The 21,739-nt window shown below is 52.2% G+C and overlaps 5 protein-coding genes across 5 annotated transcripts; 2 read left to right on the forward strand and 3 right to left on the reverse strand.

Moving 5' to 3' along the window:
* Positions 1-455: 455 nt before the first annotated feature.
* On the reverse strand, positions 456-2,212 carry B0T23DRAFT_409933 (Low temperature viability protein). The gene is made up of 2 exons (XM_062839386.1): positions 1,884-2,212; positions 456-1,810 (listed from the first exon to the last, which is right to left on the reverse strand). Exons 1-2 carry the CDS (start codon positions 1,901-1,903, stop codon positions 577-579), a joined length of 1,254 nt encoding a protein of 417 aa, XP_062697713.1. The 5' UTR covers positions 1,904-2,212; the 3' UTR covers positions 456-576.
* A 181-nt stretch (positions 2,213-2,393) lies between these two features.
* Positions 2,394-5,044, forward strand: B0T23DRAFT_450749 (P-loop containing nucleoside triphosphate hydrolase protein). Its single transcript, XM_062841099.1, has 2 exons — positions 2,394-3,689; positions 3,753-5,044. The coding sequence occupies exons 1-2, from the start codon at positions 2,687-2,689 to the stop codon at positions 4,709-4,711; spliced, it is 1,962 nt and encodes a 653-aa protein (XP_062697714.1). The 5' UTR covers positions 2,394-2,686; the 3' UTR covers positions 4,712-5,044.
* A 34-nt stretch (positions 5,045-5,078) lies between these two features.
* B0T23DRAFT_350951 (glycosyl transferase family group 2-domain-containing protein) lies at positions 5,079-8,869 on the reverse strand. The gene is made up of 5 exons (XM_062836067.1): positions 8,202-8,869; positions 7,100-8,141; positions 6,632-7,023; positions 6,344-6,560; positions 5,079-6,275 (listed from the first exon to the last, which is right to left on the reverse strand). The coding sequence occupies exons 1-5, from the start codon at positions 8,586-8,588 to the stop codon at positions 5,377-5,379; spliced, it is 2,937 nt and encodes a 978-aa protein (XP_062697715.1). The 5' UTR covers positions 8,589-8,869; the 3' UTR covers positions 5,079-5,376.
* A 3,749-nt stretch (positions 8,870-12,618) lies between these two features.
* B0T23DRAFT_450751 (concanavalin A-like lectin/glucanase domain-containing protein) lies at positions 12,619-14,342 on the reverse strand (the record flags this gene model as incomplete). Its single annotated transcript, XM_062841100.1, has 4 exons — positions 12,619-12,918; positions 12,999-13,467; positions 13,523-13,868; positions 13,926-14,342. 4 exons carry the CDS (start codon positions 14,340-14,342, stop codon positions 12,762-12,764), a joined length of 1,389 nt encoding a protein of 462 aa, XP_062697716.1. The 3' UTR covers positions 12,619-12,761.
* A 3,119-nt stretch (positions 14,343-17,461) lies between these two features.
* On the forward strand, positions 17,462-18,682 carry B0T23DRAFT_307578 (uncharacterized protein; the record flags this gene model as incomplete). The annotated part of the gene is made up of 1 exon (XM_062834427.1): positions 17,462-18,682. One exon carries the CDS (start codon positions 17,462-17,464, stop codon positions 18,680-18,682), a length of 1,221 nt encoding a protein of 406 aa, XP_062697717.1.
* Between the last annotated feature and the right edge of the window lie 3,057 nt (positions 18,683-21,739).

Consider the following 21,739-nt stretch of genomic DNA (forward strand, 5'->3'; position numbering starts at 1 on the left):
CCAGTACATACATACAAGAAAGGCGAGACTGGCAACTGCACGCGACGTTCTCGTTGGGAGGAGGGCGACAAAGTGCGCCAAGGTTCGTGTGAGGCGACACGATGGCCTGTTGCTCTCTGCCTTTTCCGTCTGTCAATGACGGGCCAATCTTTTGCCAAGGCTCAGGCTAACAGGGCTGTTGGCAGTGGCAGAGACGACTGTTTCGCAGAGTGATCCATGTTCTTGTCAAGTTGTCTCGAACTTTTTTCGCCAGCTCAGACCCGCTTTTCCCGCCCAGCCGCTCCTCGTCTCCGTCGAATGGGCACGCACTTGAATCAAGACGCTAAGCCTCTTTCGTCTCAGGCTTCCGGCCTCGCTGCTGGCACATCAAAACATAAATCTGGGGTAGGTCATCGATAAGGTAAGAGAGTATCACAGTGCATATATGGTACGTGATTGTTGAGTGTGTTGAGTATTTATAGGTCGCAGTTCACAGAGGCACTCAGGGTCTTGTTCATTCATAATTTCAATTATCAAATCGCAATGCACCCGTGTATCTTTTCCGTACCCCTTAACGCCCCAAGCACACTCACTTTTCTAGATAAACGAAGGACGGATTCTGGCAGGTCCCAACCCCCTCCTGATCTCGTCCAGCTGCTCAAGGCCACTCTGGTACTTGCCCTTCTTCACCCTCTTCTTTCCGGCTGTCGAATGGTTCTCCAGGAACTCATCCAACATACCGTCAAAATCGGCCCTCACGTTGCCCTGAACGGTCGAGACAGCAGAAACACCCGAGACGGAACCCAGGTCGTCCATGTCAGCATTGTACTCCTCTTCCAGCTTCTCAAACCGCGCATCGAGGATGCTCAAGGCGTCCGTCCGTACAAGCGCCGAGGAGCTCATCGAGTACATGGAGGGGTTGGTCATGGCACCGGCTCTCTTCTTCTTGCGTCCCCCCATTGTTGTCGTTGTCCATATCGAGGACTGCATCTCTGATGGCGCTGCCGGGCCCTTATTCTTCTTTTCCGCCTTCTTGTCTTGCTGGTACTGCTTGAACGCATCATACCAGTCATCCGATGGCCCTGAACCCTCTCCTTCTTGCCCAGCACCTGTGTTGACAAGCTCCGGTACTTCGTCGTCCCCATCGTGCCTGTACTCCTTGCTAGCCTTCACTGTGTGGTCCGACTCCCAGCCGTCATCATCAAACTCGTCGTAAGCCTCCTCGAACTCGTGTTCGTTGATCTCCTTTGCGTCCTTGGCCAGTTCCTGGAAAATGTCTTCCTCCTCGTTGTCCACATAAGCCTCGTCCTCCAAAGCCTCCAGTACTTCGCGTAGGCGAGGGTCCATGTCTGGCTGGAACCCCGCAATGGCGTCAGGAACATCCTGTTGTGCTTGGTAGGTGAGTCTCTGGAGGTTCTTGTTGGGGAGGATCTCCTCGTCGAGCAGATCCTGGGCGTTGTTCTGGAGGTTGAGTTGCTTCAGGGCGTCCTCGAGGGTCGCCTTGCCCTTGCCCTTGTTCTGGTTTGCGACCGGTTTGGCCTCAACGAAAACGGCCTCTCCAGCTCCCGTGCCCAGATCACGCAAATGCTGCATGTAATCGTACTCGGTATCGTCGAAGTAGACGCCATAGTTGGCGGCCTCACCCTCATTGTCACGGATGCTCATGGCATCGGAACCGAGTTCGGAGGCGAGGGCACTAAGCGTCGACGACTTGTGGGCATTGGGGCGCTGTGTAGGGTTCAGCACCATGGACGGCGCCGACTCATCGTGGATGAGGGGATCATTTTGCGGACGATGGACCAGCGTGAAGTGCGTCGCCGTCTTCTTATCACTAAACAAGGAAAGGCAAGTCAGCCACGAGGAGACAAGCGTGAGAGATTCTGGTTCAGTAGTAGGCTACTTACATCCACTTTCCCCTGGCCATCTTGACTGTGATACGGAGGACTTGTTCTGGCTATATGGACACGATGCTGCAAAATGACGGGTCGCAAAGCATGAATGGTTCACAAAGTGATTCCAGGCCAAGTCCAGGGAGGTTAGGGAAAGACGATAGAATCAGGTGACGGGAGTGCGTCGAATTGGAAAAGCAGAAGCACCTCGCGTCTGCGGACAAGTTAGGTACGACGGGAAGACTGCAATGCGTGGAAGACGACGGGATGTCCACAGGCGGATGACCGATGGATGGTAAAATTTTGGTGGGGCCAATCAAGGTTATCTTATCGGCTCAAGCGGGAAATGGACTCCTGGGCTGTTAACAGTACGTACCTGCCTCTATAGAAGTGTAGTGTACTGTGTGGTTGCAGGGTAAGTAGCGATCAGCGGGTCAGAGTGCTGCCCCTGCCCTATCGTAGCGCGCAGTATCCCGCCCGTTACCGAATTGTAAGAATTTGCCCCTCCATCTCCAGTCCGCTGGGGAAATATCGAGGTTATCGCAGATTTATCAGCAGGAAGTCCAGGGTCACTTTTTACACTAGCAAACAGCGAGTCGAAGGGAATTGCTGGAAACACCCACGCAACCTCTTGCCTGTTTTGCCTTTGTTTTTTCGAGGCAGTTTTTGTCTCTAGAGTACTCGCTCATTTTATTGCGACAACTCGACAAAGATCAGTCGTCGCAAAGTGCCGTCGTTGAAATATACGGGCGTCGAAGGAGGATTCACATTATACGAAAACCACACCAAGTACCGCGACCAGCAAGACAACCGCCAACATGGTTCTCGCAAAGTCCAAGAAGTCGGTCGGACTCGGCAACACGTTGATGAACGATAGGTTCGGCAAGGGAAAGGGATCCGACCGGAAGCGCGTCTCAGCAGTCACTCGTATCGACCATGCGACCGGCAAGGAATACATCACGAACGACAAGCAGGATGCTGCCTGGGTCAAGATGCGCTCCATCACCGAGCAGGGCGCTCTCGACGAGTTCCTGGCCACTGCCGAGTTGGCCGGAACCGACTTCACCGCCGAGAAGATGAACAACGTCAAGATCATCCACACCGACCAGCGCAACCCTTACCTCCTCTCCGCTAAGGAAGAGCAGGCAGTGCTTGGAAAGCAGAGGGCGAACAAGAGCCGTCTTACGGTACCCAGGAGGCCGCAATGGGACTCCACAACCACTCGCGATGAGCTCGACCAGAGGGAGCGTGAGAGCTTCCTCGAATGGCGCAGAGGGTTGGCGGAACTCCAGGAGACCCAGGATCTGTTGATGACACCTTTCGAGCGCAACCTGGAGGTGTGGAGGCAACTGTGGAGAGTCATCGAGCGGTCCGATGTGATTGTCCAGATTGTCGATGCCAGAAACCCTCTCATGTTCCGTTCCGAAGACTTGGAAGTCTACGTGAAAGACGTCGATCCCAAGAAGCACAACCTTCTCCTGATCAACAAGGCCGATCTGATGACATACAAGCAAAGGAAGATGTGGGCGAACTACCTCAAGGGCGAAGGTATCGACTACAGGTTCTTCTCGGCTCAGTTGGCCAAGGAGATGATTGAGGCGGGTGGATATGCCGACAGTGATGAGGATTCTGAGGATGAGAGCGATGTTGGCGAGGGTCCTTCCACGAAGGAGGAGACCCCCAAGGCCGAGGAGAAGGCATCCGAGGAGAAGGAGGAGGCCAAGGAGGAGGAGATCACCGAGCAAAACGACCCAGACACGCACATCCTGCGAGTCGATGAGTTGGAGGACATTCTTCTGCAATATCAACCAGAGGGTCAAGGTAAGCTTCTCTTTGTCCATACAGAACTGCAACGAATCAACCACTAACCGTGTCTCTCCACAGACCGCAAGCTCCAGGTTGGTCTCGTTGGTTACCCCAACGTCGGTAAATCCTCCACCATCAACGCGCTCATTGGTGCTAAGAAGGTGTCCGTCTCCTCCACTCCCGGCAAGACCAAGCATTTCCAGACCATCCACCTAAGCGACAACGTCCTGCTTTGCGATTGTCCCGGTCTCGTCTTCCCCAACTTTGCCAACACCAAGGCCGAGCTCGTCTGCAACGGTGTCCTCCCCATTGATCAGCTGCGCGAGTACACTGGCCCTGCCGCCCTCGTCGCCCGCCGTATCCCTCAACCCTTCCTCGAGGCCGTGTACGGTATCAAGATCAAGACCAGGCCGCTCGAGGAAGGCGGTACCGGTATCCCCACCGCCGACGAGCTTCTCGACGCCTATGCCCGTCACCGCGGTTACATGACGCAAGGTCTCGGTCAGCCCGACCAGTCTCGTGCGGTCCGTTATATCCTCAAGGACTACGTCAACGGCAAGCTCCTCTACTGCGAGCCGCCTCCGGGCAGCGGCGTCGACGGTCCCGAATTCAACGCCGAGCTCTACGATATGGCCCATCTGCCCGAGAACCGCCGTGTGGCGATGTTGTCGGCGCTCGAGGGTGCCGACATTGACGATACCGCCACGCTCACCTCGGAGATGACAGCGCTGGCGCTCCCGCAGGGCCAAAAGTCCAAGAAGCTCGACAAGGCCTTCTTCAAGTCCGGCGGCAACGGCGGCCACATTCAGCAGGCTTTCCACCAAAAGTATTCGCAGCAGGGTCAGGCGCAGAACATGGTGAAGCACATGAGCGGTCGCAAGCTGAGAGCGCTGATTGCGGCGGAGCAGGGCGTCAATGTCAAGGAGGTGCAGATGGAGATGGGCGGTAAGAAGCACTTCAAGGGCGGTATGGGGTTGAAGGGCGGTAAGGGCAAGAGGAGAGCGGGGAGGAGTGGAAACAATGATGACGATGATTGAGTGTATCGTGCTCTTTCTTTCTATGTCATCATTTTTTTCTTGGTACGGGTCTGGGTTTAGGATCATGTATGGGATTCGGTTCTGTTTGATTTGAGGTTGAATACCAATTGTCGTTCTGGCAGTAAAAGTATATTCGTCTGTGAACTTATTCTGTATGATATGGAATGTCACAGTCAAAGAATAAGGGTTCCATCCTCCGCCTGGATGGTAAATCTTCCCCACTGTCAAGCAATCAACTCATTCAGAAAAGGCGTTGTGGAATTCGGATAACTGAGTGGGCATTGATGAAATTATATGTGTGGTTGAAGGCATTAACTATATCCAATTACTCCCATCCCAATTCGTATAGACGATCTAAGTGTGACTTGACACATATGAAACCTTTCCTCCACCCGACCCAGTAAGTAATCTACAAGCATAAGCACAAAAGAATATCTAAACGGCCCTCCCTGTGTTCACCCTCCGCAACCTTTCTGTTGCTTCCGATATAGACAAGTTAAGGTGAAAGAGAGAAAAGAAAAAGAAAAAGGACGATGGGCGAACACATGATACACGCACATCCACACACAAGTAATATACTCTCCTCTTATTTCTCTTGTCCCGACCACACCTTCCCACCAGCTCCCACCATCTTCTCTCTCTGTGACAACCAACAGACCTTTACACTAATAGTTGAAAACCATCAAACTGGGATTCAACACCAACGGCGTCAAAGCATGACTAATCAAATTGATCGCCAACGGCACAATGGCTGAGAAATCCTTAATTTCCCAGCCCTTGGGCGCCCAATTGCCCAGGTAGATCATGCCAGCCGCGACCAGGATGACAAACACGTACATCCACTTGAACGTCTTGAGAATTTTGGGAATCTCCTGGAAGAAGTTGGAGTTTTCTTTTTCCTTGCTTGTCGCGCCCCACTGCATGTCGATGTGGAAAAGATGGGCTAGTAGAGCGGTAGTGACGTGGAAGGATAGACCGCCAAAGAAAATGGTCATCATGGGCGTCCACTTGAAGTTTTCGCACAAACTGGAAAGGAGGCCACGGTCGCCGGTGCGGTAGCGGAGGGCGGCCAGGGCAATGTGGCCCATGACGTTGAACACGACCACCAGCGAAATGAAGACTTCCCAGGAGGACATGTACGCGTGGTCGAGGGTGTCGATGAACCAGCCCACGAGGAAGTAGTTGAGCAGCGTGAGCATGAGGGCCGAGGCGAGGGCAAAGTACGAACACATGTAAGCGAAGATGGAGATCTTGGACGAGTACATGATGTTGCTGCCCAAATAGGTGTAGAAAAGAGGGGTGAAGGGGCCCTTGAAGATCCATCGGTGGAAAGGGTGGAAGATCATTTCCGACACGCCGTAAGCGTATTTTTGCCATCGGGCGATCTCGTCATAGATCGTCAAAGACACGCCCTCTTGGAATTGCGTGCCGTGGTAGGAGGCGATGCGCACAATGGAGCCCTTGATTTGGAGACGTAAAGCGATGTCGAAGTCTTCGGACACATGCGATTCGGACCAGTAGGCCGTGTAGTCGTTGGGTTCGGGGACGCCGACGTCTTGAACGGCTTTTTCAAGAGAGTTAGTATGGTTGACTGGAGGTAAGAAAAAGAAAGAAATAAAGAAAACGACGTACCTTGCCAGCGGAGGAAAGCGTTGTGGCCGACAAAGGGAGCGACTTCACCTGATCCGATGGAAAACCGAATGGCTGTGTAGACGAGATTGGTGAAGAAGGTGATGCCGTTCTCGAAGTAATCCCACGAGACTTGCATCACGCCGGTGGAATGTTGGACGATGGCGACTTCAGGGGAGAGGAACAATTCGGCGGCGCCGTAGAGGAGACAGTCGACGGGCTGTAGCAAAAGCTCAATGTCAGCTACGTTTCAATCACAAAAGAAAAGCAAAGCCAGGATGAAATACTCACCACACGGGTGTCAGAGTCAACAATCAAAATGTACTCGCCCATCCTGATGTTACCAGCCGCCTGAGCAAGCGGGTTCTCCTCGAGGACTCTTGCAAGCGCAGCCTCGTACATCTCCTCTTCCTCCTGCTGGTCGATGAGGTCGGTACCTTCGGCAGCAAACTTGGCATCCACCATTTCCTGGAGGTACTTCTCGACCTTTTGGGAAATGTTGAGGGCAAAGTTCATGTTGGAGGCCTTCTTGAACTTGCCCTTGCGGACGAAGCCGTCGTCGCCGTGCTTGGGGCGGGCGACCCAACCGATATTGTTATCGTGGTAAAACTCGATGCGCTTCTGGGCTTCCTCTTCGGAGACGACACGGAGGCCGTCATCGTTGACAAAGATCGATGCGGAGCCTTATTACACGCAGTTAGCTTCGGTTTCAGTACCTGCAGTTCAACGGGGCTGGGGACGCGGGAGGAGACTACTCACCACCATGACTCTCATAAAACGAAATAGCCGCCTGCAAACTCCGCACAGTCGGGATAATAACGCTCTCCATACCCTCCTTATAAACCGGCATCTGAATTGTGATATGCGGCGCCGTGAACCCGTCCATGTACGCCCTTCTCAGACTCGGTTTGATGCACGAGTAGAACCTGGAGTTGGTATGCTGCCCGCCGATTGGGCCAAAAATCTGGAAAAGGTTCGAAAAGATGACCTGGAAGAAGAACAGACTGACGCACAGCAAGAACGGCACGCAAACAATCAGCGCCAGACGAGTATACGTCCCGTCGATGACGCACTCAATCAGCAGCTTCTGAATGTAGGTGCCAAAGAGAAGGACGATGCCCAGGCACATAGCCATGCCAACGAAGAAGGCGCTGGTGCGCTGAACGGGCCGCTGGAGCGACTCCTTGGCGTCTACGGACTCATCCTTCTCGAGCTGTTCGGCGCTGTCGTTGGGGAGGGCGCCCATGTTACCTGGCCCCGGGGTCGAAGGCTTCTCCGCCTTGTAAATGGAGGTGTTTGTGGAGAGGATAGAGCCTGGTCGCGATGGGGCTTGCAGACGCCCGAAAGGCAGTTGACCTGTTCCCCAAACCATGGCTAGTAGCTTCTCCTCGATCCGGGCCGCGGTGGGCACGATATGCAGCAGATCATCGTGCCACACGAGTAGGATGCCTTCTTGTCGGACCAAGCAGGCGTACTGAAACTTCTTGACGTTGGCGGGTACCATGCTGTTAAGCGAGTCGGCGATTTGGAGTTGAGAGCCGTCCATGAGCTTTAGTTCGCTTTGGTTTGGTCTGAGAGAGGCAAGGATGCCGTCGAGCATATCCGGCTTCATGGTGAAGGCGACGACTAGGTTGAGTCTTTGCACACAGGCAACAAGTGCCTGTGACAGTTCCTCTGGGTATGTGACATATCGTCCCCGGGACTTCTTGTATAGCACTCCGTATCCATTTGGTGTTTTCTTGTTTTTATCGGAGGGTATCCATCCGGCCTTGTCTATCTGCTTGCTGAGGTACTGGATCATCTGGCAGTGGATGAAGTTAGTGCCTGTATTCTTCCAACGTGAGTGTTCTTAATGACTTACTATCTTGAACCGGAACTCATCGGCATATGACACCGGCGCGGACACCCCTGTCTGGTCTGAAGCCACGGACAAAGCACTGCCTGTTGCGTTCTGATTGTAGAAAGACTCGGAGCCTTGGAGCCCCGGAGACGGAAGAGTATCGACACCACTGGTAGGTCCATGTTGGGAATTGGAAAGTGGTGGTGAGTTGAGAGGCGAAGGGAAACCCGACGGTGTAGAAGAAGGAATTCTCAAAGGAGGTAGAGGTCGTAGTGAAGAGACGTCTGATGGCGTAGCAGAAGGATTCCTCGAAGGAGGTAAGGGTCGAAGTAGAGGATAGTCTGATGGTGTACCCGAAGGATTCCTCGAAGGAGGCAGAGGCCGTAGAGGGAAGTGTGAGCCTGCCATTGTGATATCAGATCCTTGCCGAATCAGTGACGAGTGTCGATGATGATGCACTTGTGACTTGTTGACAACCGAGTGTTAGACCAGTAGTGAGTGGAATAAGCGTACAAGTCCAAAGAAGACTCTAGACCGAGATGGTAATGATGATGGCTTCCTCGCACATGCCCAAAAGTAGGTGATGTGTGAGTTGTAAGAGATTACTATAATCTTCCGTCCGCTGATATAGAGAGTGAAGGTGAAATCTCAGAGGACAGCAGCGCGAAGTGAGGATATATTGATGAGGGAAGGGCGATGTGGAAGCAGACGAAAGAAGAAAAGAGCAGTGGATGGTTTCGCGCATGACGGCATCGGCATCGCCTTCTGTCAACGCACCGGCTGGTCTGGCTTCATAACCGTGATAATGGGCTGGCTGACTATTTGGTTAGGGGGGTTGCTAGGGGGCGATTTCCTATCATCTGGCATCAATGTCACTTTACGATATCCCTTCCTCTGCAATGGGAGACCGGGATTTGTTTTCTCGGCGTAGCAAAGCGAATATGGTAGCGATAGAGCAGTCCGGGCAGAGTTCCGTAGCAGCCCATAGGTAACTCTTCGGCAGCTGCTGGTCGAATCTCCATAGAAGCCAACCCAGTCCATCTCAGCCAATGAACCAGGGAGATCACAGCTTTGGTGATGTATTTTCTGCACATAGTGTGTGCGAGACTAGAGCCCAGATCCCAGCTACTAGGGTTCAGAGCATTGCAGATCGTTCGAGTTCTCACTTGGCCGAACCGCTGTCAAATCGAATGTGGCAAAAGCTCCTTGCTTGCAGCTTCTTTTCCATCCCAAGGGATCGGATATGAGGTGCTGAGAGGAAGGTTCTGTAAGTGCTCGTTTTTCTTTTGCTTTATCTCAAGCCATCCGCGATCCCCCACATGCTGCGAGGTTGTCATAGGCACGAAGCCGTCAACATGGTTGTCTCTTTGCTTCGGTAGCGCCTTACATTGTGACATGAGGATAAGGACATGGCCGTATTGTTCGTTCCATTATTGCCAATATGTTGTAGGAATTGGGCTGGAAGCCGGCTTCGCGTGGTTCAAGCGACGATAACAGGAGCAAAAGAACGGGCTAGACAACAACTTGACAGGGGACCACGCATGGAAAACAAACGCCTCTCTTGTTCAAGCGTTTGTTCTTCTCAGCTACCGACGAATCCCGTATGCTATACCTGTTGTAGAAAGTTTGCTCAAGGGAGTTGAATATTCGCACAATTTCTGCCTCGAGGTGGTGGTGCTATTGGCCGAGATTGTTGCCGCGGCCCATCGTGATGATTGTAAACCATCAGGGGTAAAGAACGTGCTGAAGAGTGTTTGGACAAGAGCGAGTTACCGACTTGAATTCCCGATGTATCTACCCGCCGTGGCCTGGGCAGTGAGTGCCCGCTGAGTAATCTTGTACCACTCAACAGATGAGTGACTGTGGGAGAGGAGGGAGGACAAGGGAGCATCCGGAACAGCGGGAGTATGGTGACATCCGCGCAGTTGGTACTGCTGTCAGAATAGGCACTTTTGTGTTCCCATGGTGAATGTACCCCAGGGTCTTCTTGTCATCCTGAACGTCCCGTCACCTCTTTCATTCGCAAACCGACGAATAATAGTGGAGAACCACGAGATGGCGAAAACCGGTCCCTGCAGGTCCCAGGTCTGGCCTAGTGGTGGATCTCACAGCGGATCTCCATCTGGGATGACCTAGTGAACACGTGTAGACGTATGTAGTCCGCTTATCGAGCGCTGTTCTTGATGATTGATGTAACTCTGTTCTTGAAGGTTTTTACATAGTTCTCAGGTACACTACTGTAGTCGAGAGACCCTGTGAACTGCCTCGGCATCCAGACCCTCAACCCCTCCCCTCCCTTGAAAAACAGGGGGGAGTGATACCTAACCGACCCGAGTGACTGGAAGCGGGAGGTCCAGCTTCGAACATGCTGTTGAGGAAGTGCCGAGGATACTGAAGAACAAATACTATTCTTCTGGGACTAGCCATTTTTAGAAGCGTGAAGCTGCATGGTCGTGTTGCTCACAAACACCACTGTTTGCATGTTTTCGCTTTCGGAATCCGGCAAAGGCTTTCAGAGAATGTTGATATCTTCAACAGCCGCAGTAGCCGTTCGTATTGCAATTTAAAATTTCAGGCACGCCTCTTTTCGTTCCTGCGTCAGGCCGTGTCGCCGTCGAAAGCGCTGTGTGGGTGACGGGTGTGTTGTGTTGTGGGTGCGGTTCGTGGCGATACACGTGTGTGGAAGGGGTCACTGTTCCCACAGTAAGTACCGAGACATTTTCAAAGTGGGTCTATTGGGACGAAGTACCGGTACGTCTCCCCAGATCCAATGTCGCTCGAGGCCAAAACACGGCACTCAGACTTCGTTAGCGAGCAAGCAGTGGAGCTACAGCGGGTTGTAGTGCATCTCACACTAACACGATCTGGTCAGAACCTAAAGCCACATAAGGTTTCGCTTGGGAATCCCTGCTTGTTAGCTGAAGATGCGCTGACGTTGAACGAAGCAACCCTCCTGGCCAGACTCCGGTGACAGGGGTTCTATCGTTACCCGATCAATTGTGCTATCACTCGCTGTTATCGATTCTTTTCTTTTTCTATTTCGTCTGATGTCGTGAATGCCTTACAGTGTGTGGAAATTGCGAATTCAGCCTGCGAAACAATCATTGTGAGTCTGGACCTTTTGCGTTTGTTTGGAGCTCCAGATGCTCTCCCCTTCGTCACTCTCAGAAGTTCTGTGCCATGACGGGCGATGACGATGGTACCATTGAAGTGTCGAATTTGCCGCCGAGGATCATCACTGAATATGAGAAGAATGTTCACGTGGATGTGAACCTCATCTCACTCACTCGAGATCTTCGAGCCTAAATGACGTGTTACACAAGAGTGACTGGTTGTGAGGGCGGCTGGCTGACAACTTCTTCCAGAGGGTCGAGCCGCAAGGAACGCGCTGAACCGCGTGGCGTCCATCCAGAACGTAAGCTGAGAGGAGAAAACGCAGTGACAAAATAGGGGGAGCATCCGATCCGCGGCACCCAGTTGACAGGGGGTGGACTTCTCATTTGCTGCAAATATCCTATGTGCTCGTGGCAATTCGCCCGTTGTGGGTGTGATGATAGGTTGACGCCGTGTGAGTTTTTGGTCTATGAGGGAGGAGTGTCAGTCTGAAGAAGTTCCGGTTGCTGAAAGCAGCACTTACTATCGGCGTTAAGTGCCCAAGGCATCTGCGGTTGATAAAATTCAAAGTGATGATCAGTAATGGTCGTGAAAAGCTGCTCTCGCTGCGATCCATGTGGTTGACCGAAAAGGGGGTTGTTTTGATCAGGTATAACGTAGAGAATAGGAAAGAATGATAAGAAAGGAAGAGGAATACTCGAATTGACCGAGTTCATTGGTGTTTATATCGGACGCATCACATCGCCGTGGTCCCGAATGTCACAAGAACAACAATCGTCCAGTCCGGCGAGCAACTGAAGCCATCTCAATACCCTGTTCCTTTGGACAGAATCGGCAGGCGCGGGCAGATGAGACAAGGGGCCGGTTCTTGCCTGCTTTGCAAAGGGAAGCTTCGGCAGTTGGTCGGTGTTGAGTTGGGTCGCGCTCCTGCCTAAATTGTTTGTTGCCAGGCGCCTCCACTCAAGTTGGGATGAATTCCCAGCATAAAGACAAAAAGGGCAAAAAAGTCGGGTTAAGCACACAAGTTACAGACCGTCATGGGATCAATACCACACTCTCTCTGATAGCCGGCGATGGACTGACCGCTATACCAACCACCTCCTGAGGTGGACGTTACTGCTAGACCCCTCCCAGCCCCGACGGTAGACCATGCTCCAAAGGTAATCTATATAAGGCACACATGGAATGTTTAGCGACTGGTAAGCCACCTATGCACATTTCGTCCGCTGCTCCTGGTGGTCGGTGTAGGTGTGCTTGACGCAAACTTTGTAATACATCGATGCGTACAAAAGTGCAGAACTCGCAGAAACTAGACTATAAAATCCACATATACTCCAACCATACATTTAACCTTGATCCTGTTTCCACCCCATCACACGCATCGCACATTAATCCAGTTATTAGAGTTGTCCAAACAGTCTAGGATGTAATAGGGCAAAAAAAAAAGAAAACGTTCATGTCCTGTCTCTAGCAAGCACCCTGCTTCCACATCTTGACTGACTTCACCGTCATACCACGCTGATCACCCTCTCCCCAAGTCGGCAGCCACTGGTCGGCAGCCGACCAGAACGTCCACTGAGCGTTGGTGGCCGAGTCAAGCCAAGGCTTGTTTCCCTTGTTGTCACTGTTCCATCGTCCATCTTGTCAGCAACTTTTTCTTCTTCACGTTTACCAAATTGACTTGAAAGAAAAGGGCCAACTTACGGAAACCACCCTATCTTACTCCCCACCGCCACATTCAAAATCAAGTAAAACGGCTGATCAAAAGGCGCGTTTCCCGTCGTGGAATCACTCCCCGCCCACGGATTTTCAAAGAGGGTATCGTTCTCCCTCATCTCCGCAAACTCACCCATTTTCCAGAGGTCGTCCTTGGCTTTGAACCCGACATGCATGATCTGCGTAAGCCGGTTGTCCAGGTAAAAGTACATGTACTTCGCGTCCCACTCAAGGCCGAACGTGTGGAAGCTCTCGGAGAAATCGCTGCGCTTGAGACGCTTGGCCGATGTGGTCCGCCAGTAGGCATCTGTCGCGCTTGAAGGACCCCAGTGAAGGGAGCCGTAGTATAGGTTCCGTCCGCCGGGTGCGTAGTCGTGCCCATTGCCGCGGGATTCCATGATGTCGATCTCGCCGGAGCGGGGCCAGACGCCGTAAGTGGAGTCTTGGGGCATCATCCCTTGAGTTTGCTATTAGTACGATACGGGAATTGATAGGGGAAAAGTTAGGCTTACAGATGGCGGGCCACAACCAGTCTCCCTTGGGAAGCTTGGCGACAACTTCGACACGACCGTACCGGAGTGTCTTGGTGTCCTTGGTGACTAGGCGAGCGGACCGGACGGGTGGGATCATGGCACCCGTCTTTGGGTCGGAATGAGCGACGCAAGAGGCATTGGTTGTGCCCGTGCAAGACTTGTCTTTCCTCAAATCGAGCGTGTAGTTGGCATAGAGCTGGTCGGCGGTGATGTCTGTTGTCTCAGTCGTGAGAGTCGGGACAATGTGAAGTCCTTCCCCGTCGACGTACGAGTTCTTTGAATCGGTGGTAGTCCAGTCGAAGGACCCTGTTCCGAAGCCATCGAGCTGCGAAGGAAGAAGTTAGGATAGTGACTTTGCAAAGTACAACATATATTGACATACCGTCACCTGGTGCGACCAAACACTCGTATCCAGCGTCTTGAAGTCATCCTCGAACACCAGACATATCGGCCCAGTCTGGTACTGCCTGACGCCCGTATAGCAAAGAACCGCGGCACCCGCAAACCCGGCCAGACACCAGGCGGCCACGATCCAATTGTTCCACCTGGTCTTCTTCATGGCCGGGTCGGCGAGCCATGGCTTCTCGTACTCGCCTCGGAGCCGGTAGCTCTTGAACTTTCTCTTGGCCGCCCTCGGTAGTGTTGCTGCCGACTGCCTCGAGGAAGTATATATCGAGCCTGGCCGACTTGAATCCCACCCGGCGGCGGCACTGTTGACATCTAGTCCTCCTTCGCCGGTGCTGTGTCGCTCCCGGCTGCCGTATGAGGATATTATTTTTGCGGTGAGGTCGTTGGACATCTTGAATGTGGTTTCGACAGCCCTCAGATGAACAAGAGTGTAAAGTAAAGAGTCAAAAGAACACTGTGATGTATATCATAGGATGAAACCTGAAGTCCGAGGGAGAAAAGGATGGGGGACAACGATCAGGTGTTACTTATAACCGTTGAAGGGCGAATTTTCTTCTAGGTATTCCACGAAGAATGCTGTAAAGATGATGATAACGCGGGATGTGTTGACTGTTGTTGCTTCTCTTCTCTATCACAGAACAGGCCTAGCGATAACAATGATAACGGTTGATGGGATATCTCTAGGAACAACATCGCCTTCTCATGGAAAATCAGAAAATTTCACCCGAAGCAAAGGCGTTTGTTTGAAAAGCTGAGTAAGTCCCAGTGCCCCAGTGTTTCGAGTCTCTTTCCGAACAAAATGCACCGCGTTACTGTCTAGGATCGGGTTCGAGCCAAACATTGTCTGTTCCGAAATCTCAGCCAGGCCGCCCACCCTGGAAGAATGATTATCGGCCCAGCCAGCCTGGACAAAATTCGCCCGTGGTTGATGATCAATCCATCGAGTCGGAAAATTCCATAAGCTGCGTGCCGTTCGTGGGTGACAGCGACCCAGTAGGCCGATCATGATGAATGCCGTCTTACCATTGGTTCAAGTGATTGACCGCACGACCGGGGGATGCACTACGTTACGGGATACTAAGTGTATCGCTTACACTGATTACTAGCAAGCAACACCGCAGTTGGCAACTTTGCTCCGTCCATTTTCTGCTGTCTTCCGTACGGTACCTAGGTAACCCACGGTGTGTGAATGGTCTAGACGGAATGGGCATATGTAGACGATGCCAAGATAATTGAGTTGTTCCATCAGTTGCGAACAAACAAAACGTTGGGACGTACTGACCTAACGGGCGCTCCGGCTGTGGGTGGATCTTGTGGCGTCAATGACAAAAGCTGAGCATTAGTGTACTACTAACACGTCAAGGTACATTGTCAAACACGACACACGACAAGGTCGATCCGTACCGATACACTGAACACTCAACTCTCTGCAAGCCACAGCTGGGGATGAAGGTGGGGAATGGCCTTATTTTCTTTTCTCTTCCAATCACGCGCCTGCGAATGAAGTAGTTTGATCGTTTTTCTGTTAATCTTGGGTAGCAGCGATCGATTGAGTTTATGCAGGTACATTGGAAGCTACTTGACCACTCGTCAGTCACCACCTTCCCTTTTTCGATCACTCACCCATTTGACAACAGATCGTGCCTTCTACGTCTACTTGACATTGGCGCTTTTCATTTGTAGAAGAACCCGAGGAACTGACAAATGGAAGGCGGTCGGTCAAGGATACCTTCCTTTACCACTTCCATCGTAACAATGAACGGTTGGCTCTTTCCACTCTCCAGTGACCATTCTTTTCACAACGACCAACAGTAAAAAACTGACACTATCGTTTTGTGAAGTGGCCCATTCACATCTCATTCACACAGTACACCAGCAAATATTGAGTTGTCCCCTCAGTTCATTCACATTGCCGTGGCTTGACATCGACATCCGGATCTTCAACTGGGATTGGATCCCATACGAGCCTCTTTTCTCTATCCGCCTAGCAGGGCCACAATGGCAATGCCGCCATGGCTAATATTTTCCAGTAATAAGATCACGGTGCGAAACCAAAATGCCACAGCCTTTAGGAAAGTACGTCTTTGCCTTCTCTGTGTAAATTTGGACTCTATGGTCTCTCAAGATTCAAGAAACCCATTAGCCGCATTCAACATTGTGTGGGAGTAGGAAACAAACCTTGAAGGAATTATGTTTCTATCTCTATCTCTCTGAAGCTCTCTCTGGCCTCCATTTCATTTTCCATAATCCCGGACCCGAACTGGACTCTGGGGAAGCGGAAAATATCGGAGACCTGCATGAGTGAAACGTACAACTGGAAGTTTTCGACCCAGAATAGCAGTGGGTGAGGGCTGAAGGGCTAAGCAGCTATCTACTTAGCTCACCACGCGAGAAAGAACACTTCCGTTTTCATTGGGAGTCCTCTCTCTAGCCCTCTTCTTTGGAGTATCACCCATCACCCATGACAGATGAACATGAACAAGGACATATGACATGATAGATGGCAGTTGAGGCTGGCTGACGGACACATCGTCTTCTTGACAACTCATGGGAAACCGCACCATCTCCATCCTCCTTTCCACGATCATGCTTGTCCAAGGCGGTAAGGGAGAATAGTGTCCGGTGTCCAGAACACAGAATCAACGCTAAGCCTCACGACATCTGACAGCTCAAGCCCACCACGTTTATGGCCGCCTACCCCGACATCTACAGTCATCTACTGTGTGGACTGTAAACTACCTTGAGCTGCAAAGGGCTGCAAAAATCCGCTTTCGGGCATCTTCTCCCAGGCTCAGACTGTCTTTAGCTCGCTACTAGCTCGTATAGTGGGCGCCTCCTTCACGGACAGCTATCTCCTTTCAGCTGTGCACATCATGTTGTTGCTCATATTTTGTGGAACTATACAGTTTAGTTGTGATGCTTCTGCTTTTCCAATGCATGCATCGTGAGGGGGTTGTATGTGGCTGGTCATTTCCACAAAGCCGGCCCAGCCCAATGAGCGCCAACAAGCACGGAGCCCTTTTCCGGACTAGACGACGGTCACCTTCTCAACCTTGGTCAGTTATTCTCGTTTCTTTCTTTCCTTTCTTTCCTTACCCTTGGAAAACACTGCCGAACCGATCAGTCGATGGATGGCAGTAAGCCACTTGAGGCTCCGAATTGGTCGGGTCGGTCGAGACCTCCGTATTCGCACCACCGGGCGGGCTCACTTACACCACTCGGTCACTCAGTCTCACTCAACCGCGTCTGATGGCGTTTGGATGGCTTGCGGGAAACTCGTTCCAAATCCAGTCATCGTGATCGATCTTTGTGGACATCAAGTTCCCTCTTCGTCTCTATAGTCTTCTCAAACTATAAGACCTTCCATCCTTCCCAACCTTCCCTCTCGAAAGTTAAAAAGCAATCCACTCAAGCCTTCAAGCAGCCTCATCACAAACCATCAAGGCATCTATCCTTCTTGAGCACACATCTTTCCTCCTTCTCCGACAACTCACTTGGCTGTTTTTCAAAATGGTTCGCAAGAACATCATCATTTCTTCCCTCTTCCTGGGCCTCGTCTCAGCCTCGCCGCTCCACCTGAAGCGCCAGGACCTGCCCATCGACAGCTATGACGAGTCCGTGGCTGCCGGTGCTGACTCCACCGACACCCCCCCTGTTGGCGACGCCGTTCCCCAGAACGTCGAGACCTTCGACTCCAACACCGTGGCCGCGGAAGTTGTGGCCACCGTTGTCGACACTCCCCCTTCTGTGGCTCAGGCTTCCAACGACACTCCTCCCGATGTCATCACTGTCAACCTCTTGAAGCGCAGCGACATCAACGTCGCTCGCGCCGACGGCCCGGCCACCTCGTGTATTGTCCGCACCTTCAACGGTCCGCAAGTGTCTCCCGACACTCCTGGGGACTTCACAAGCTATGCGGCTTTTTCCACTGCTGCCAATGACGCTGTCAAGGCGGCCAACGTCCCTTCCGGCTACGCGGCCGTGCCTAACTTTGTCAACCTCAATGCGGTGGCCCAGGACAAGTCCTACATTACTTACACCAGCTCCAAGCTGACCTCGTACGACCCCAAGAAGTGCGCCGCCATCTGCGACGCCACTGCCGGCTGCACCTCGTTCAACATCTACTACGAGCGAGTGCCGCTTGAGATCAGCAAGGCCACCCAGGTGCCCGATTCCGCGCTGGGCTGCCCTGGCAATGCCGACGCCGCCTCGGCCACTCTGATCAAGTGCGCCTTCTACGGCATGCCGCTCGTCGCCACCTCGGCCAAGTCGGTCTACCAGTACCAGGGCAAGGCCTTCAAGGTAGTCTACGCCGGCTCCACGGCCTTCACCAAGTCCAGCGGCCCCACGGTCGACGGCTTGCAGGGCCCCGTCACCTTTGGCGACGCCGCCATCAACGCGCCCGCGCCCGTCATCGACCACGGCTACCTCCGCACGCAGACCTTTGGCACCAACGTCCCCTTTGCCCCAGAACTCTGCGCCGCCAGCTGCAAGGCCCAGACCGAGTACAACGCGAAGCACGGCACCAACAAGGGCCAGGCCTGCATCTTCTTCAACGCCTTTGTCATTTACAAGAACGGCAAGGACGGCGTCTTCACTTGCAACTACTATGGTACCCCCTATGGTGTCAGCTACGCCAAGAACAGGGGCCAGTGGGATGACTCTGGCAACCATTGGACTATCTCCAACAGCTTTGGCTACTACGTTCCTGGCAACTATGTTGCCAAGTAAGGAAAGGGGGTGGGAGCGCGGTCATCCAAGGCCACGACTACAACCACTTGCTTTTCATGCTTTGAAGGGATGAGGGGATCAAGAAAACGGTTGAGAAAAAAATTGAATGGCTAATACTTGCTTGGATTCTTTAGCTCTTCCCGTCTTTTATAGCCATTGATGCTTGGCTGTGCGAACAGTTGGCAGTTTCGTGGTTTGGTTTTTTGTGCTTTAGTGCTTTAATAGTTAGTTCTAATACATAACAGTTGTGTGGGTACATAAACTGTAGTGTCGTCAAGGTTAAATTTGCTTGTAATGCCATTGTCGTTGTCATTGATCGCCGCGCTTGAATGCCTATTTGGGAGTTGTGAGTAGACTGATGACGGTGTTTCAAGGCGAATGGTTTTGACTTGGAGGTGTTGTTCCTGAGTGTCAACAGATAGCATGACACCAAGGTGCCATTTCCCTGAAGCCATCTGATTTGGAACATGAACGACCAGATCTTTACCGAGAATGTTTACATCATTGCTCCCTATAGTCTTCGGTTTCGTGTAGTCTGCCATGATGTCTTTTGCTGTGGGCAAGAGGCAAAAGGTGAAGTTATGTTGATGTCTGCTCGGAAGGATCCGTGATCGTCATTGCCATTACCCAAGACGTGAGCATCTACCGATCTTTGGGCGCATGCCATTTCCCCAGTAGATCGATCAACGTGACGGATTGTTCCGACATGGAATAGTATTGCCAAAATGGGCTTCTTCTGCGACTTCCTCGTGGCAAAGCAATCTGCATAACGTGCAAGTCAGGAATGAGGAAATACAACCAATTATAATCATTATCGTTCATTTTCCACCATTGTAAAACCACGATAACGCTCAATCTCCCCATTGACACTTTCGAAATCATTATCACAGCGGTTGGGATAATGGATTGGTAATCCACTCATGGCCACTTGGTTACTTTTGAGCACTATCAGAGGCAATTGAGAATCGTAGTCATCCGTCTCAAAACACTCGGAAATGAGCAATGATACAGAAAAGGAAAGAGAGCAATGGCTCGTTGACGGATTGGAAAGAGGGCAGCGGCAGAGTCGCGAATGGCCGTGATGATGCAGCAAGTGGGTGTGGACAGAGGGGAAAACTAATGCAGGAACGAACACTTTCCCAATCTCTTCCTCTGCTCACTGGACGAGCAGCGCCTTTGCTCTCTCGTACTACTGACGCCTCACGCCGCACACCCGCAGACTTCACGATGACTTGCGCAATGCGAGGGTAAAGAAAATAGTAGTTTTGACCAGACTGGCTCAACTAAGAGTCGTTAAGCGAATGCGTACGCAAAAGGTCAAACCTCCGAAGTCTTTGTGACCGCTTTTTGCTTTTGTCAGTTTTCTATAACGGGTTTTCGCAGTGTCGGCCGTCGGCGGTCGGGGACACGGGCTGGGCATTGGAAGGAAAAGAAGCCAAAAGAGAATCCGATGGTTAAAACGCTGCAAGGGGAAATGATGCAGAGACGCCGCGCCACGACCCGACAAACAGACAGACGGCGGGTCCAGTGATGTTTGTGTGACTGGTACGTTGAGGCTGAGAGGAACGAGAATAGGCGGCACAACACTGCCCGACTTTGGTTTGTGTTTTGTTGCGTTCGTTAGATTGCTTGCCGTTAGGTTGGGTGGTGTGGGGTGACGGGAGTGGTGACTTTGTTGTGGAAAGCGAGAAGTCGCGATACAAGACAAGGATCAAGGAAAGCAGGGGGGGAAGACAACTGGGGTGTTGCGACGAAGCACAAAGTACCGGTACTTTTCACAAGTACCGATGCTTAGTGTAGTGTACTCACCCCTGCTATCTTCTGGGGTTTTGACAGGGCAGGCAGCCCCGAACCAGGCTAGCCTAAATCGGGGTGCATTGAGGGTCTTGCCTCCACATTCAACCTCGCTGGTCTTGGCAGTCACGTCTCGCTTTCTGCTTTGGGAGGAAGTGAGAGCTACTCCTCCCTTGTTGAGACGGATTCCTTCCATCTTCGCTTAGATCTTCGACAGGCAGTTACTATGGTACCAGACCAGACTGCCAGACGACCAGTCAACATCCGTGTGTTCAGTGAGACTTGTCACGTCAACAGGTCAACCTCGGTACACCATCATCAACAGAAACACGCGCTCGGCTTTTTCGCACACTCACGCGGAACAACCCCCCTCCACCCGGTCCCATTATGGTTTGTTTGGGGATTTTCAACCGAGATGCGAGGTATCTCGATGCCTGGTCTCTGCAGTGGTCATCTTCAGTCATCACATCCCGCTGGGTTGAGCCCATGAAAAGATCAGGATCCAAAAGTTGGCAGAATACCCTTCAGCTGAGCCCCAGCCCGAGGGAGGTCTAGCAAGATGCCATAACAGGAACCCGATTTGCCTTCCCGTCGATAGTTTGGGGGACGAGCAAACGCCGAGTTGGCCACAGTCATGAGTGTTTGCTGGTTGACACCGACTGACCTGTTGATGTGGCTGTCACCCCGGGAAACCCTTCAAGCACACCGCAGGCACACCTCGACTTGTGGTAATGACGGTTCAAGCTGCGCTCCCAAGACAGTCCAAGACTTCAAGCCACGTCCCGCCATCCCCTTCCTTTGGCTGGCTGAGAGACAAAAGACCTACTTAGACTGCCAAAGACAGCCTGAAGAGTTGTATTGGCCAGCTGCCAAGGCCGAAAAGACTGTCAGGCTGACCTTCAATGGGCCGATCAATGCCCTAGACCGGCGTCGAGACCCTTTCGAGACCCGTTGGAATGGAATCGGCGCAAGCCCCATTCGGTAGTGCCCGTCTGGTCTTAGATCATGTTGGATCACAGAGATCTCTGGGTAACTTCTCCATCCAACACAGAGACACAGCTATATGCGATTGTCTCCCATCCCTTTTGACCCGAGATCTCACTCATCCATCCACTTCTTTGTCGGCAGCCCAATTCGCACCGTCATCTTGACGACCTCGGGGTCTTGTCTCGCAAGAGCCGATTCCGGTTGATCTAGTACCCTGGACACCTCGACATCACTTCGTCATTCCCCCCAATGTGGTAGCCACTCGTTATTGTTTCA

The sequence above is a fragment of the Neurospora hispaniola genome (assembly GCF_033458365.1).
Source record: "Neurospora hispaniola strain FGSC 10403 chromosome Unknown B0T23scaffold_1, whole genome shotgun sequence".
NCBI lineage: Eukaryota > Fungi > Ascomycota > Sordariomycetes > Sordariales > Sordariaceae > Neurospora > Neurospora hispaniola.